General features: G+C 41.6%; 1 protein-coding gene across 1 annotated transcript in view; it reads right to left on the bottom strand.

Moving 5' to 3' along the window:
• Window positions 1-15,311, bottom strand: part of CNTRL (centriolin) — a 35,016-nt gene continuing 19,705 nt past the window's right edge. Inside the window, exons 20-42 of the mRNA XM_086625417.1 lie at window positions 15,145-15,289; window positions 14,176-14,315; window positions 13,530-13,713; window positions 12,994-13,304; window positions 12,472-12,677; window positions 12,101-12,293; window positions 11,554-11,684; window positions 11,279-11,419; window positions 11,032-11,158; window positions 10,395-10,559; window positions 9,467-9,626; window positions 8,820-8,935; window positions 7,517-7,734; window positions 6,951-7,108; window positions 6,618-6,691; window positions 5,778-5,966; window positions 4,611-4,836; window positions 4,114-4,319; window positions 3,671-3,811; window positions 2,258-2,533; window positions 2,088-2,153; window positions 1,347-1,550; window positions 1-1,032 (exon numbers count right to left, since the gene is read on the bottom strand). Coding sequence (XP_086481543.1) covers window positions 934-1,032; window positions 1,347-1,550; window positions 2,088-2,153; window positions 2,258-2,533; window positions 3,671-3,811; window positions 4,114-4,319; window positions 4,611-4,836; window positions 5,778-5,966; window positions 6,618-6,691; window positions 6,951-7,108; window positions 7,517-7,734; window positions 8,820-8,935; window positions 9,467-9,626; window positions 10,395-10,559; window positions 11,032-11,158; window positions 11,279-11,419; window positions 11,554-11,684; window positions 12,101-12,293; window positions 12,472-12,677; window positions 12,994-13,304; window positions 13,530-13,713; window positions 14,176-14,315; window positions 15,145-15,289 — 3,876 coding nt within the window. The 3' untranslated portion in view covers window positions 1-933. The remainder of the gene's footprint in view (window positions 1,033-1,346; window positions 1,551-2,087; window positions 2,154-2,257; window positions 2,534-3,670; window positions 3,812-4,113; window positions 4,320-4,610; window positions 4,837-5,777; window positions 5,967-6,617; window positions 6,692-6,950; window positions 7,109-7,516; window positions 7,735-8,819; window positions 8,936-9,466; window positions 9,627-10,394; window positions 10,560-11,031; window positions 11,159-11,278; window positions 11,420-11,553; window positions 11,685-12,100; window positions 12,294-12,471; window positions 12,678-12,993; window positions 13,305-13,529; window positions 13,714-14,175; window positions 14,316-15,144; window positions 15,290-15,311) is intronic.

Here is a 15,311-nt window from a genome sequence, read left to right as displayed (position 1 = left end):
TTGACAACAGGTAAATGGACAACTCTGTCCTTGGCACAGGTTTTCTTTAAAGTGGAAACAGACAAACAGCTACACTGAAATAGAAGGAGTTGTTCTGGATGCATTTAAATCCACATTTAAAATAAGTTTGTTTTTTAAAAAACCCCACAACCTCTATACATAAAGCTCAGTTGTTTAATCGTACAAAAACTTCACAGTTCAGAGCAGGCCCTGCAGCTGCTGGTGTCAGTGGTGACAAACACCCTTTGGAGAAGGCAGGACGGAGGTAGAAGGTGTCAAAGGTGGTCGCTGATGGTGCAGGGCCAGGAGCTGTGTGCACTGCCCAGGAGAGCGGTGCTGCCCTGCACGGAGGGTAGTGCCCATGGCTGGACCTGTCTGGCTGCTGCATGGTACACGTGGCACTCACAGCTGTGCAGCGGCTGCTCCTGTGCACAGACTGCCCAAAAGCAGCTGTAGATGCACTTACAGCTTTTCTTCTCCTGTACAGCAGCTCTCGAAGTCACACGTTTCACTTAGATCATGACAAAAGAACCATTAAGTACCAGTACTGTAAGGAGCTGTGACTGGAATGATGCTGCTGGGCTGTACATTTATTTAAACTAGAAAAGTTCCTGCCCTCTCTGATCCTTCAGTAATGGAAACGCGAGGGTGGTCACCACAGGAGTAACTTCTCTGGGCCCTATGGGAGTTGCAGGCAGCTCTCACCCACAGTTGTTTGAAAATACACATCGAAAAGCCAAAAAGGCATCGAGTGCCAGGATCCCAACCACAGGAATGCTTTCCCTGGAAAGGGACTGCACCGCCTGAGAGCAGTCCTGCACCCACACTGGCCCCGGGGCTACCGCCTCCTGCAACCCACAAGCCTCAACCTTCACGACACTCCTGACCCAGTGGTGTTCCAGCTGGGCTGAACTCACGTCTCACCTCTCGGCTCTACTGGGAAATTCCTCGTGAGCAGGAACGCAGCGCCTGAGACACCACGGAAACACCCACCGGGCTGCTGGGCACCCGCGTGACTCTTGTCAGAGTAGCCTAGAAGAAGCAGTAAAAGCAAGTCTGAGTAATAATTAATGTCTTTAATTAGCAGAGACACATCAATCTTTAAAAACCAAAAGACAAATAGGGATTTCAAAGAAGAAAAGTGAAAAGACTTCACCCCCTCCAAGGAAAACTTGCCCTTTTCAAACCAGTTAGCTACTGCAGGGTAATTAAGTGTGCAGTTAATGGCCCCACCTTCAGCAAACCCCTGCAGTGCCTCCAACACGCCGAGCACATGGCTGTAACGGGCCACCCGGGAGCTAAAAATCACCAAACCAAACCAGAACTGCTGTACAGGGGGACGTTACCTGCGTTTCCGTAAAATTCAGAGCATCGTGGAGAGATACGAGACTGGAGCTCTGGGCTAGAAGCAGCGAATCTGACGAAGTGCTGCTGACCAGGTCATCCAGCGCATCCACCTGCCGCTCCAAGCTGTGAAGGGTGCCTTCCGTTTGCTGCTTGCCTCGGATCAACACTTCTGCTTGCTTGGACATGCACTGCCGGAGCTGCACCTAAACACAGCGCGAGTGCTAGTTACAGCCAGGGCAATTTTCAAACTGTATTTAAAATAAACCTGATGACCTCCCAGTCAGGCCGTAAGGGAGGAAATACTGGAGTCTGGCAGTGGGTTTGCAAATTATTTTGAAACAGGTCACCTCCTCCCAGGACAGAAATAAGGTCCATTTTTATGGCCTTTATCCTGAACTGCTTCAAGAGAGAGCAGGAGATAAATGCTGACGACACTCAGCCATCACCTGCACTAAAGTGATCACAGGTGCTCCTGATCCGTCATTTGTCACATTGCTAATACACCACAGAACGATGTAAATGAGGGAATCTCGTTGGAATACTCCAAAATCCAGTTAACTGATAATTAAAATTATTCATCTTGGTAGAGCCTGCAGTTGCCAGGCTTCCTTTCCCGTTCCCACCCAGAGACACCCTGCAGCTGGTCACTATGCACAGGATCCCCCCTGCTCTGGGTTGTTCAGATTATTTTTAGAAGGGCCCAAGGGACACGTCGGAGTGACTGGGAAGAAAGGTGCCACCTTCAGCCGATCTTCATGATGCCGCAGTTTTTCTCGGAGAGCCTCCCCACGCCACTGTTCGTCCTTCTGGAAACAAAAGCACATTCAGTAACAGAGTTACCACTAAGGGCACCAACACTGCCCTGCTCAGCTGTAGCACCAGTAGCTGCTACTTTTTGGAAGGTGTTTACCATTAAGAAGACTTTAGAAAAATTCAACTTTTCTTCCAATGAGAGGAGTCTTCTGTCAGCAGCAGCAAATGGATCAGTCTCCTCTAAGTTATGGGATCCACACTGCAGACTGCCCTTTACTTCACAAGATGCTTCCAAATCTTCCAATGGTTCCAGAGAAGATGGGCTTGAAGATTTAAAGCCCATCCTAACTTCATCTTCAGCCTCCACTTTAAGGAACATCACTGCATTCTCTGTCTCCCTTTGTCTATTTTCCAAGTCTTCTTGAGTCTTAACCTGCATCACAGAACAGTCTCACCATTTTGCTGTCAGGTTCCAAACACATCATCAGCCCAGAGGGGTTTTCCTGTGTAACTCAGCATGGCTTATTTCGGAAATGTTTGCGTTTTGACTATCGCAGTCAGGAATCACAAAACCTCTGATCAGATGCAGCCCTAATTCTGACATTAACTTTGCCCATGAAGCCCCTCAGATGGTCATAGAGGCAACTAAAGTTGCCAGGACACAACTTGTTAACTTAAACCTGTTCCTACTCTGGTCTTGCAGAGTCCTCCTCGAATGCTTTCTAGTTGCTAACAACATTTTTCTCCAAAGGATCCTATTTCAAAAAGACTTAGAAACAATTTATAAAGGATTTATTAAAGGACCAGGAAGAGTCTGACAACATGGAATCACCTTTAAATTAAAAGTGAGTATCAAAAGAAGAAAATACTGGCCCGGGTCAGCACTTAATTGTGAAATGCTTTCTGAGTATCTTTGCACGTCAATAACATCTAGTGATTTGCATATCTTACGACTCGTGATGCCAAGTTCCCATTACCAAACCTTAACGTGAACAGGAGCCGGAGTCCCAGTTCTTGACTGAAGCATGGCCCAGACGGAGCTGACGGCACGTGTTACGGTGCGTTTGCTACGGATCTCGGGAGCACCCAAATCCAGCCACTCCTAACGAGTAGCTAGGACTAGCCCCCTCCACCCCCAGCCCACCTCCAAAGAACACTGTCTCTTTTTCAGGCACCGTTTTACTGGGCGAGGGGCTGAGCTGTTTGAACTGCCTCAACGGTGCCCGTAATTCACCAGGTGGCAGTGGTGCCACTCTGCCAGGGCCTCCACATCCTGAAGAATGAAACACTGCTTTAGAGCTTGGCAGCCCTACCCGAGAACGCTGCACGTGACTGGCTGGAGTTGGTTTGTTCATTTGTAAACCGGGATTGCTGAGCTGCCTGATCCTACTGGTTGTCAACAAAGCTTAACTTCTCCTAGATCTGGGAAAATTGTGTGGCAGTTTTAAGCAGGTCTGTTTGTAACTGTGATGCAGCAGACAGGAGGAGACTCAAAACCAAACCAACATAAACTTGTCTGGAAGACAGAGCTTCCCCTCAAACCCACCGGTGTTTGGCCACTCGCTCGTACCTGAGCTTGGAGATCCACGTAGCCCTGTTGGATCCGGCCAAGGTTCTTGACAAGGCGCTTGGCTCGTTCATGGTTATCATGTGCGACTTGTTCAGCAGTTGCAATATTGTTCTGCAAACAGTTATTTTCAAACTTTTGTTCCTAGGAAAACACAGAAAGATTGCCTTTTACTGTCAGCGTCCACTGCAGAGAAATGGATCGAGCAAACCCACAGAACACCCTGTCTTCGAGCTGGAAGGCAGAAACAGCCTTAAACAGGAGTAACTAGAGAGCTGTTCTGCAGCACAATCCAGAAACACCAGAGTTTGGTTGCCTGAAGGTCTGCCTAGTCATGAAGTTCATGCACCACTTTGTTCCTCCTACGATAAAAATGAGTGTTCTAGCATTCTGCTGTTTAAAAATAACCCAAATCCCCAAACATTCTCCCCTCAGCCAGGACTTACATGCAGTTTTCTTTCAAGCTGCATCCTTTGCGTTTTCATTGCTTCTTTCAGACTCAAGATTTGTTTTTCAGCTTTTTTCCTCTCTGATGCTATCTGATCTTGGAGATGGTTTAGCTCAGACTTGGAGACTTCCAGTTCTTTTTGAAGGGACTGTATTTCTCTATTTTTTTGTTGTAATTGTAATTCTTTTTCTGAGAGCTGATGTTCTGTAATTAACATTGTTTTAAAACAATCCTGATTAGCAGAAATGTAAGGATCTTGGCGTATTTCATACACGTTAGATATTTTTCAAACACATTAATGTGCTGAGCAATGGTTTGTAAAAACACAACAAGGTGAAAGGGGACAGCACACCAGTTGGCTTTAGAATTTCATTCTTTGAGCACATCAATCCAGGTGCTGCATTAGAAACCAGCGAGATCAACAGACATATTTGTTGGTTTCATTATTCTTAGAACCCACAGATGGGAACAATTTACTTGTGCAATGAATCTTACTGCTTTTTCTGACAGTTTCTTCAAGTGCTGTACATCGGGACTCCTCCTTTTCCAGCTTCCTGATGTTTTCTTCTGCCAGCCGTACTTTCGCTACTGCCTGCTCCAGTTTCTTTTGTTGATCTGCGAGTTCTTTTTCCAATAGTATTTTCTGATCTCTCACTTTAGCAGTACATTCTTCCAGTTTTTTTCCTTCACGCTCTGAATTTTGCTTGAGGCGATGAAGAATCTGCCAAAAAACACACCACTTCCAGCTTTAACTTGGTACCAACTCAAGCAGAACAAATACCATCACCAAAAGACATTATAGAAGTTAAAGCAGCATAAATTGGAAAGAAATGTAGTCCAATACTCCCTACTGACAAAAAAGCTCATCAATTTTTCTTGCCTCTCTTTATTTTCAGTACAGCTTCCTCAGTTTTCCTTTCACTTTGTTGAAACTCCTCAGCCAACCTAAGCTGATTTTACTACAGGAATATAAGATTAAGCCCTAATTTTCATGAACAGCTTATGGGCTTTGCACAGAAATACCACAGAAGAGAAGAAGAAAAGCTAGCTGCCAATAGTGATCCACTCAAAATCAAAAGGAAACTCCAGGATAAAAAAGCCCTGGAATTTTTCTGCTTAGTTTTGGAATTATGGAATGCAACTGGAGTTAAGTTTTGATTAGTTTCACTTGAAATCCATCGTAGCATTTCAGGTACACTAGATAGTTTGCTCATCTCCCGGGAGAAATCAGCAGCACGGGAAGAACTACATCCTGCTGCTGCATGTTGGCAGCTGACAACACGGAATCATAGAGGATAACGTGTTCTCGTGCAGCTCCTCACCCGTGTCAGCTACACCCAGGGACAGCACTGCCCAGCACCTTCCACTACACCAACCCTTCCTGCACTCCGGGTCAGTGCTGGTTGTACAACACTTTTGTTATCAGTTCAGTGGAAGAGGACCCTGCCAAGAAGGAAGACACGGTGCTTTGTTGTGACACACTGGTTTTCACTAAAACATAACTCAAATGTTGAAGCTTTGTTTACTGCTATTCTTCTAAAAATGAAGCTTCATGTTTCTTAAAGCACTGGTAGATTATTTGTAAACTTGAACCCAAAACTTTCTGGCCTGCATTATTTTTGGACGCCGAGCAAACGTGAGGCAAGTCGGCAGGCTCGTTACCGCGTCTTGTTTGGCGACTTCTGCTTCTTTCTCTTCAATCTCCTTCTGGAGCTGCTGCAATTGGTTCTCTCTCTTTTTCTGTCTCTCTTGGCAATCCTTACGTTTCCTTAAATGCTCTAGGATATCTTCTTTCAGGGCTGCCTGCTCTCTAAGCAACTCATCCTGATGCCTTGTATTATTTTTCAAATCCTGCAATATAGAACATAAAATCAAGTGACATAAGTAGCTGGTAAGAGCAGCAGCTCTCCAGCTAAAAGGCTCGCGTTTGAAAGCACGTAACGATCACACTGAGCATTACCCTCCATTGAAACCAGCCACTGCGTGAATTAACGCCGTAGGAACCACCAGATAAAAAGCTAGAAGAGAAGATGCTGCTTTTTTTTGCTTCCTAATAACCAATAAACCAGAGTGATTCTGCCTCTGTGACTGGATTGTTTTTTAGAAAGAAGGTAAGTTCAAAACCAAACAAATCCATTAAAAAAACCCAACAAAAAACCCCACCAAACCAAACAACTCAAAAACAAAACCAAAAAAAGCCACATGCTCCAACTTGGTAGTAACAATCTGAGCAGGAGTCCTCAGAGGTGCCACTTCAGCAGAAACCCCAGAGCAGTCTCGTTTGGTTGGGTACCTGCTCAGTCCAAACCTCTCCAAACTCAGCAAGAACAAGGCAATAAACCAGCCACTGCTCAGTAGCTCTGCAGGTGTCTGATTTCGAGCTGATGTGCCGGCATGAGAAACAGGCGATGGACTTTGAACTGGTGTGACAAGTGACCCCTCAGTTCTGTGCACCAATCTACTCACTACACGAAAACACGTACGTATTTCAGTAAAACTAACCTGTTCTACCAGTTGAAGCTGTTGCCTGGAGCCATTCAATTCTCCTTTCAGTGTTTCTAGTTCTTCTTTTTTTTCTAGAAAAATATTTCACAAGAGATTTTCAATCAGCGATTTGTAATATCTATACAAATAAATTACCTCTTTTCATAAAGAAAGAATAAACAATAGAAAAATAGTTTCTAAAATTTCCATCTTTTTGACATGTTAAGTACTTTCTGCCTGTAGGTATTTGAGCATGTTGTATATTTAGTATCATACAGTACAGTTACAGTGTCTTTTAACACAATTTCTCTTAAAAGGTCTTACAGCTTAAAACCAAAAATTGCTCTTTACCTTGAAGATCCTTCTGTACAACAACAATGTCTCCATTCAGTGATTTTTTTTGTTTGTTCAGTAGATCTACCTCCTGCTGCAGGTTTTTAACATCCAATTCCATTTTTTCTACATTGGACAATGCAGTTCTGCTGCTATCTTCAGTAGCAGTTAAGTCTCTATAAAATGTGAATACATATTATCAGCTTGTTGGAAGTACTTGGTGAGGACTAAAAAAACCAAACCAGCTGCATTTCAGTAAGAGTTCTCTCAGCTCAGGGGGATGCTACCTTCTAGTCACGAGAGCAGGACAGCTGTCCTGTTCCAATACTTAAAATTTTGCTTTTCATAATACTTCTCATTGCATTGCCAGGATATAAGATGAATGCTGTTGCATTCATTGGTGAGTATTTTCTGTAAGTCTGCTGTAGACATGCTTAAAAAAACCTCCACAGGATATAAGAAACGGGATATTCTGTATAATTGGGCACCTCAAAGTTATAGCTGTATTTTTAACTATGATAAACAGACATTCAAGGCACTTGCAATCACTTCTGATCTTTGCGGAAAAAAATATTCTCCCCCACCTTCTGGTTTGTGACAACTTCTTCTCCAAACTCTGACAGTCTTCTTCAAGCTTTTCCTTTTCTTTGTTCAAAGACTCAATATTGTTTTGCAGAGTGCGCATCTGAGAAACCAGGTGTTCATTTTCCTGACGGTCTTTCTCAAGTAGTTGTTCCTGCCAATCGACTTCCCCTTGCTGACACTGAAATAGCCTCCGAATATTCTCCAATTTTAACTTCTCCTGCAAAAGAAGGCATTGTGAACAACACAACACGACAAACAACGGTCAAGGAGTACAACAAATGATGAACATTTTTAGATGCAGCAGTTTAAAAACCTTTAATTCACAGAGATCATATGCAGGCCAGAGTGCCCACTGTAACTACAGCACTGGAAGGGATAACTGCTTAAAGTGCCAGACTAATTTGAGTGTATTTATGATGAAGGTTATAATGAGCATGAGGACTGGAAGATAGAGGTGCAATTCTTTGTTTCATCATAGTTTAACCACCATTTCTCCCCCATCCATAAGATTAGCACATCCCTTCATCACAGAGATTTTGAGAGAATGACCACTGAGGGCTGTGAGATGCTCAGGTAGAGGTGACCACTATAAGTGTGGTAACAGAAAGGCACCAAGTGTATCAACTAGTCCCTTCTTTTCCCTGTCCTTTACAGAAAAAGTACAGAGAGAAGACGTAAAGTCTTTTAAAAGTAAGCAGCAGGTAATATCTGTTTATACATGCTCATAAATGCTCTCTTAGTAAACGCACGTTAGATTTTCTGGAATTACACAACTGAGTGAAGAAGGGCTATCCCAGACTCCGACCTAACAATCCTGTAGCTCCTATGAGACTGCCAGGGGGATGCCGCTGATCTCCCTGCCCACTGGTAGCAAAGCTGAAGGTCTGTCTCTGTTTGTCAAAAAGAGAAGAAACTAGCTGAGCTGAAATCCCTTGGTAATGGCAGAGAAGATCATCCAGCTGAGTTAGTAAACTGTCTTCCATACTTACTTTGCAAGTGAGGACACAGATAGAATGCAGATAAAAAGACTCTGGACACAAACTTTAAGACAATAGTATTCACAGTTATACAGCCACAGAAGAGATTTCTGTGCTTTTGCCCTCTCGCCCTCATATGCACCAAAACCCCCATTATTTTAAAGGGCCTAAGCAGACTTAAGACTTTTCTGTGATAAGTTGAAATCAGACTAGAAACTGATGGATTTAAAAGCGTAGGGACTCTGTTACCCAGATGTTAACAGAATCACAGAATATGCAGATCTCTTCTTCCAGTTACTATATTAGCTACAGAAGAAATACTTACTTCTAGAATTGCAACCTGAGTCTTCTCTAGCTCATTGACCTTTTGGTCATGTTGTAGCTTCAAACCTTGAAGTTCATTATTTTCAAGCTCCAGCATTTCCAGAACGTGTTTCAGTTCTAGTAAGATGAAAGAAAGAAAGGTCAAAGAAAGGCTGGGACAGAGTATCTGACTGATGAACAATGAAAGAAAATATTTCAGAAAAAGTACAGAAGTAGCAAACTCCCACTGCTTGTACTTGCCACAATCTGCCAGGATGTAACTGCTCAGGAGATTCCTCCATTTCCCCACACATCCCGATGTTTAATTCTTCTGTGCTGCAGCACAATTAGCTAACACCTCCTAACCACACAGTGCTTGAGTGTGAGCTTAATTGGTCAGTCCTGACCACGGATTTGTTCACGTTTCTCTGGCAAGAAAAACTTCCCTCCCAAATACAAAGTGGCACAAAGCACTGCCGCAGCTGAAGCCAAGGGCATCCGTCAGCTCCGCGTAGACGACGAGAATTACAGGGAACTCTTCCTCTGCAGCCACTCACAACGTTTAAGAAGGACCGAGGAACAGAAGACTGCAGCGAGGTACGACTGAGATCTGAGTGTTATTTCTTTCCAATCTGCACAAAACACTGTCTAGTAAAGCCAGGGACACACCTGTCTTATGCCTGGTAATTTGCCCGAGTATTCCTTGAAGATTTTCTTCCTCTTTTCCAATATCCTTCTTTATGAATGAAAGCTGTGCTCTTTTCTCATTAATCTGGACATCCAGTTCTTTCCTCTCAACATGAAGGTCTTCCAGAAGTAGTTTCATTTCCTGTGGTAATATATCAGTGTTACAAGCAATGCCATTATTTGCCATTTTAAATAAAATTTTTCTTTAAATAGAAGTTATAAATATTTACAAAATTAAAAGAATCTGTCAACAATATTCTGGTCAATTTAATTCCAGAGTTTATAGTTACAGTTAACGGTATAAACAAAAAATACGTAATACATAGGCTAAAGTCTTGCTTTTTGACAATTTTAAAGTAGTAATCTTGGAAAGATTTTGATCTACAAGTCTGACCCTAATACTGTCATTCAAGTGAACAACAGACAGGCTTTAATACAGAAAGTCAGACAAAAAGCACCCCCCAAAATACAGTTAATGTTGATCCTTTGCTTTTATTTCAGAAAGAAAGGAAGCGCAGAATCCTTTCTAAGTAAATGGGAATGGAGACAGACAGCTGACATGCCAGCTTTGTTGTGTTTTGCACACACTGATCAGACTCATTTGCTTTAGAAGCTGCTTGTCTCAGCAACAGTAGGTCATTCAGAGACTTCTATTTAATATCATTTAGTTCTCAAGGGACCAATTCTGTAAGAATTAGTGGAACTTGCGAGTTCTACTTCTTATTTTTGTGCACCTGGGCCAAGCTCACACTAAACTGTAAACCTGCTTGTTCTATTTTTCAGTGGGTTTTGGGAGGTTCTAGAACTCAAAACTGATTTTGTGGAAACTTTATGGGATGCTTTTGATACTTCTATTCTTTTGCTGTTCTTCAGAGATACAATGAATTGAAAACTCATTCAGGAAAGTTACTCTTATTTGGCGTAGTTTTTCATTTGCTTCAGTCTCTCCATCGCGAAGAGCTTCTTTGAGGTCACCTTTCTTTTGAGAAATACAGTCTTGAACGACATGGAGCTCCTCTTTTCTTTGATTTAACTGTTGCTCCAGAAACAAGAGCTCTTGTTGCTGAGCAGTCATCTACAATGTAGAAGTTTAACAGAAGAAGCATCTGAAGGCTTTGATTTTTTTGACTACAGACATGCACAAGAATAAGTGCCGTGCACTGTTTCCTGCCAAAGAGATTTACTGGAATTGCACACACGTAAAGACACCATCACAGCAATGAGCTTCAGTTGTTAAACCAATACTAAAGACTAAGTTCAGTCCTATACCTCAGAGAGTTAAGTTTTATTCTGAAATGCAGTGAGAATTGTCAGAGCACTCTGCAGTAACATTTATTATGCAGAAACGCCAGCGAGACTGGGATCATACTTATTATGAGGGAAAACAAGGAGCATTCGAATTGCCAAGCAAGGTAAACAAGAAGCATTCAAATTTAAGAATTAAATTCTTCAGGCAAGGCAGTTCAGAACTTTAGACTCTTCTCGGCTTTTGGTTACATCAAAACCAACAAAACTGGTAAGTCCAGAGTTAATCAGAAAAGCCTTACCTGATCTTTCAATCTTTCCAGTTCGGTTTTCTTGCCTTGAAGAAGGTTTTCTGCTTCTCTAAGGATCTGAAGGTGATGTTCTTCATTACCTTCCGCAACTTGAATATCTCCTTGAAGCTTCTGAAGACTGATGGTGAGGATAAAAACATTGACTCAGAGGAAACAAGACTACCTTAGGCAGAAACTTACTGGAGGTGGACATCTTTATTTTATCTAATATCGTTTACGATAAATTGAAAGTACTTACCTTTCAGTTAGCATTTCTATCTTCTGCTTTAACGACTGGAATTCAGAGTCTCTTGCAGCCACCATTTTGTTGATCTCCTTCAAAATACCTTCTTGTTCCCTCTTACGCTGTTCTAAATCCCTTGTATCTGCCTGTAACAACCTAAAGAAGCATTTATGCCTTTTTGTATTAACATTTTAGCAGCTCTCTCTCCCCAAAAGCACTATCTTGATATTTAAAATAATCTTCCTGTTCTCCTCATCCCCAGTTCGTACAAATTCACAACAACAGTGTACCTTAATTGCTGATCTGCTTTCACGAGTTTGATGGCCATTTCCTGAGCCCTCCGCTCCAGCTCCTTTGCCTCAGTTTCAGTACGGGACAAATGCTGTTTGGCATGATTGTACTTTTGGATAGTGTCTTTAGTCTAGAGCGAAAATTAAAGATTATTAAGACAATACATTCCCATCTTATGCTTTCCACATCCATAACCTGCAGCTTAGCTGTCCAAAGATGACCACCTCCTGGCTTGAATATTCCACCTGAGCTTTCTCCCTTTGTTTACCATCAAGTAGAACCTTTTCTCCTCTCTTGTCCAGAGCAGAAAAGCTTTCTCCTTTTGGCAAGGACTGAAACATTTTCTTTTAGCACAGTTTATCCCATGACTTATTTCCAAATAGAAGCATTTTAAGAGGCTTCAGGTTATCCAAGTGAAAATAAACTGCTTAAACAAACCAAAGTCCTCTGCTTCAAACAGTCTTAAAGCAACATGTATATTAAAGCAAAGCATAAATAAATTAAAAATGTAAAATTAAAGCACTTAAGAGTTAGGGCTTTACTGACTTTCCCCCGTGTGCTCTCAAGTTCCACTTCAGCCTCTGAAAGTAGCCTGTTTGCCTCTCTAAGCTCCGCTCGTCGTTTCAGAAGAGTCTTCTCTATACATTCAATTTCATCTGCAATATCTTCATGATGTTTAAGAGACTTTTCTAACTGCAGTTCTGCAATAAGGTTGTCAGTATACCCTTCAATAAAGTCCCTAAAAGGTCAGGAAGAAAGACACGGAATTAAAATACAAAATGCCAGAGGCCCAGAGCCTCTTGAAGTTCTAGTCCATTTATGTTAAATGTAAACGAGTCAAAATTGGTTTTTACTGGAAAAAAGTTGAGGTATTTTCACATGCTTACTTTAAATGCATTCTAGAGCAATGTTCTTACTTGCATTTATGTTTTTGAGCTACTTGTCGTAGCTCTGCTACTTCATGTTCCAACTCTTCTCTTTCCTGCAGAAGTTCTTCAATGTTTTGATGCAATTTTTCCACCTCTTTCTTGCATTTATGCTCAGCTGCCTCTGACCATTTATCTTTGTATTTCCGAGACTTTAAATAATATACAGTGTCTTCTAGCCTTGAGACTTCACTCTCCTACATACAGGAAATAGAACAACAAAATTAACATCTATTTTCTATTTCAGTCCTCCTGCGACACAGGAGCAGCTACAGATAGCAAAGACCAGACATTGGCACTGAAGACAGAGCATTCTTATCGGCAGCTCTCTCAGATCCAGAACCTTAGCAGAGATTTTTAAAAAACAAAAAACAAAACAGACTAATCTAATCCACAAAAATGAGGGGTTTTCTTCCATTTTTTTTGAGGAAGCATATGTAAAAAGGTGCTCCTAATCCATTCATAAGTCAGGTCCCTGTGGTTAAACCTGCAGCTTATAGCTCTGTATCTTACCAAATCATGATGTTCAGGCACGTTGCAGTGAAGCACTCCAACAGGGATGAGGGGGACGGTGAAGTTTGGAGGAAGAGGGCCATAAACGACCTGGGCTCCCACAGGTGGTGGGCCATAGATAACAGTTCCAGGAGCAACTGAACCTCCATTTGCTGCTGCAGGAGGAGGGCCATAAACCACAGTTCCCTGAGGTACAGGGGCACCATCTGGAAGGACCGTGTAAATAACTGTACCAGGTGGTGGTACAAAAGGAGGGTCTTTGGGAACATGAGGTTCTTCTTTTCCTTCACTGTCTTCTTTCGCTCTTCCATCTTTACCAAAAAAGAAACGTTATTTTTAAACACTCCAGTAAAAGATATACTTCAAATGCACATTTTAAATTCTACGTAATGTACAAAAATGTAGTAAACGCTAATTAAACTAAATAATGAGTTCAGTGATAAACATTTATAATTTACTCATGCACATAAAAATTCACTCTGAACTCTATGCGAGCCCATCTTTAATGTGCTCCTAAGACCATGGGACTGACTTACCTTTACCAGAATCTGGTTTGTACAGCCTATTTCTGACTGGTGAATAAACCCAACACCCTCCTGGACTGAAATCTTCCTTCCCACACTGCCCGTCCTGATCACTCCCTCTTCTGGGTGGGGATGTGCCAGCACACAGGACACAAACTCCAGAATCTTTTGTGCTGCAAGTAGCAGGAGTTGAAGTCTAAAGAAAAAAAAAAGAATACATGTTAATTTAGAAATAACAAATCATGTAAAATAAATTATTTGTTGTAGACATTCTAATGCACTAATTTTTCAAGAACAGGCTATCCATGCTCTACTTTCTCTCACTTCAAAAGCACGATGCTGCTCCTTTAAAGAGAACACTAAATATATTTTAACAGTATTTCTCTTAAAGTCAGACAAACGTTGTTTTGCAAGAAATGTTTGTCTGTAATGTCTCTTTTTAAACGTTTAACTAAATGAATTTACAGTACTGCATTTTGAATAGTTGTCTGCAAATTTTACAGATACTGGATTCCTATTACTACATAGTAACGAGCTTTATCAGGGAACATTTGTGTACGTGTTGTTTCAGTACGGTTCCTCCCAGACCTAGCAAGTTTATTTAATAGACTTTCCCCTATCAAATTGCTTCCCATATAATAGGATTTTTATTTCTGACCTGTGATGATGGCATGTAATACCAGTATCCTCTTCTTTTCAATGGATCTACTACACTGGTGATGTAATCATTCTGGTGTGAAAGCACATTTTTGAGTGCTGCAATTTCATCTTGTAAGTTGTCAATTTCATCTTTGTTACCTGTAAATTAATCAAAGTTTTGTAGGCACAGAAGGCAAATAATTCGGTCACAAATACTGCATTCAGCTTTAATTAAAGTAATAGTTTAAAGCTTTTCCCTCTTTGTTATCCTGTTAACCTGAAACAATATTAAAAAAAACACTAGTTGCCAGGGGAAACAAACTAAATGTTTGTATAAATGTATAAATGTTGTTATACAGTGACGCAGATATACACTGGCCCTTGCAACTTTGCCATTTTAAGACTGTAGAAATACAAGTTCATGTACAGGTAACTGATGCTCATTTTCCCTTACATGTAGATCTCTGACAGTGTTCTAGAGCAGGACAAACTGATTGCATGACACAAGCAGTGTTTTACAAACAGTTGTAAAAAGTGATGTTAATACAAACTAACGCAAAACTAACACACTGTCATTCTGATTTGCCAACTGAGGCAGAACTTCACTAGATTTCCAAAGGTCACAGGCACATCAGCTGGCAAAGCCAGAAACCTGAAGTGCTGGTGCTGCTGCTGGTCCTTAACCACCCATTTCTTCCATTCTTCACGTCTGAAGAGGTAAAGACCTGTACACTGCACATAACTGCACTTTGTCTTGTTGTTTGCCTCATACACACAGATGCAGAGAATCCACTGCAGCACAGTGATTTAGGGACTGAATGTATCCTGTGTAGGAACTGTACAGGTATCCTGAACAGCTTATTCTCCTGGAATAAGCTTCCAGAGCTCTAAACAGCTTCTCAGATCAAACAGTGAGAAAGATGGAGACGAAAGCGAATCGTCTGCATCCATGCTTATCCACAAAAAATGGAGAGAAAAGAGAGATTACCTGTCCCCATATTACCCAACAACCATCTTAGACGGTCAATTTCTGCTTTTTGCTGCTCCATAGCTTCATTTAATTTCTCTATTTCAAACTTCTGAGAGCTTGATGCAACAGTCTTCTTACCAGCTTTCTCCATTTCATGCTGAAACTATTTAAAATATAAGTTTAAA

The sequence above is a fragment of the Tauraco erythrolophus genome, chromosome 22 (genome assembly GCF_009769465.1).
Source record: "Tauraco erythrolophus isolate bTauEry1 chromosome 22, bTauEry1.pri, whole genome shotgun sequence".
In the NCBI taxonomy this organism is placed as follows: Eukaryota; Metazoa; Chordata; class Aves; order Musophagiformes; family Musophagidae; genus Tauraco; species Tauraco erythrolophus.
The sequence above is the reverse complement of the archived record's forward strand: the minus strand, read 5'-3'. Positions and strand labels throughout refer to the sequence as shown.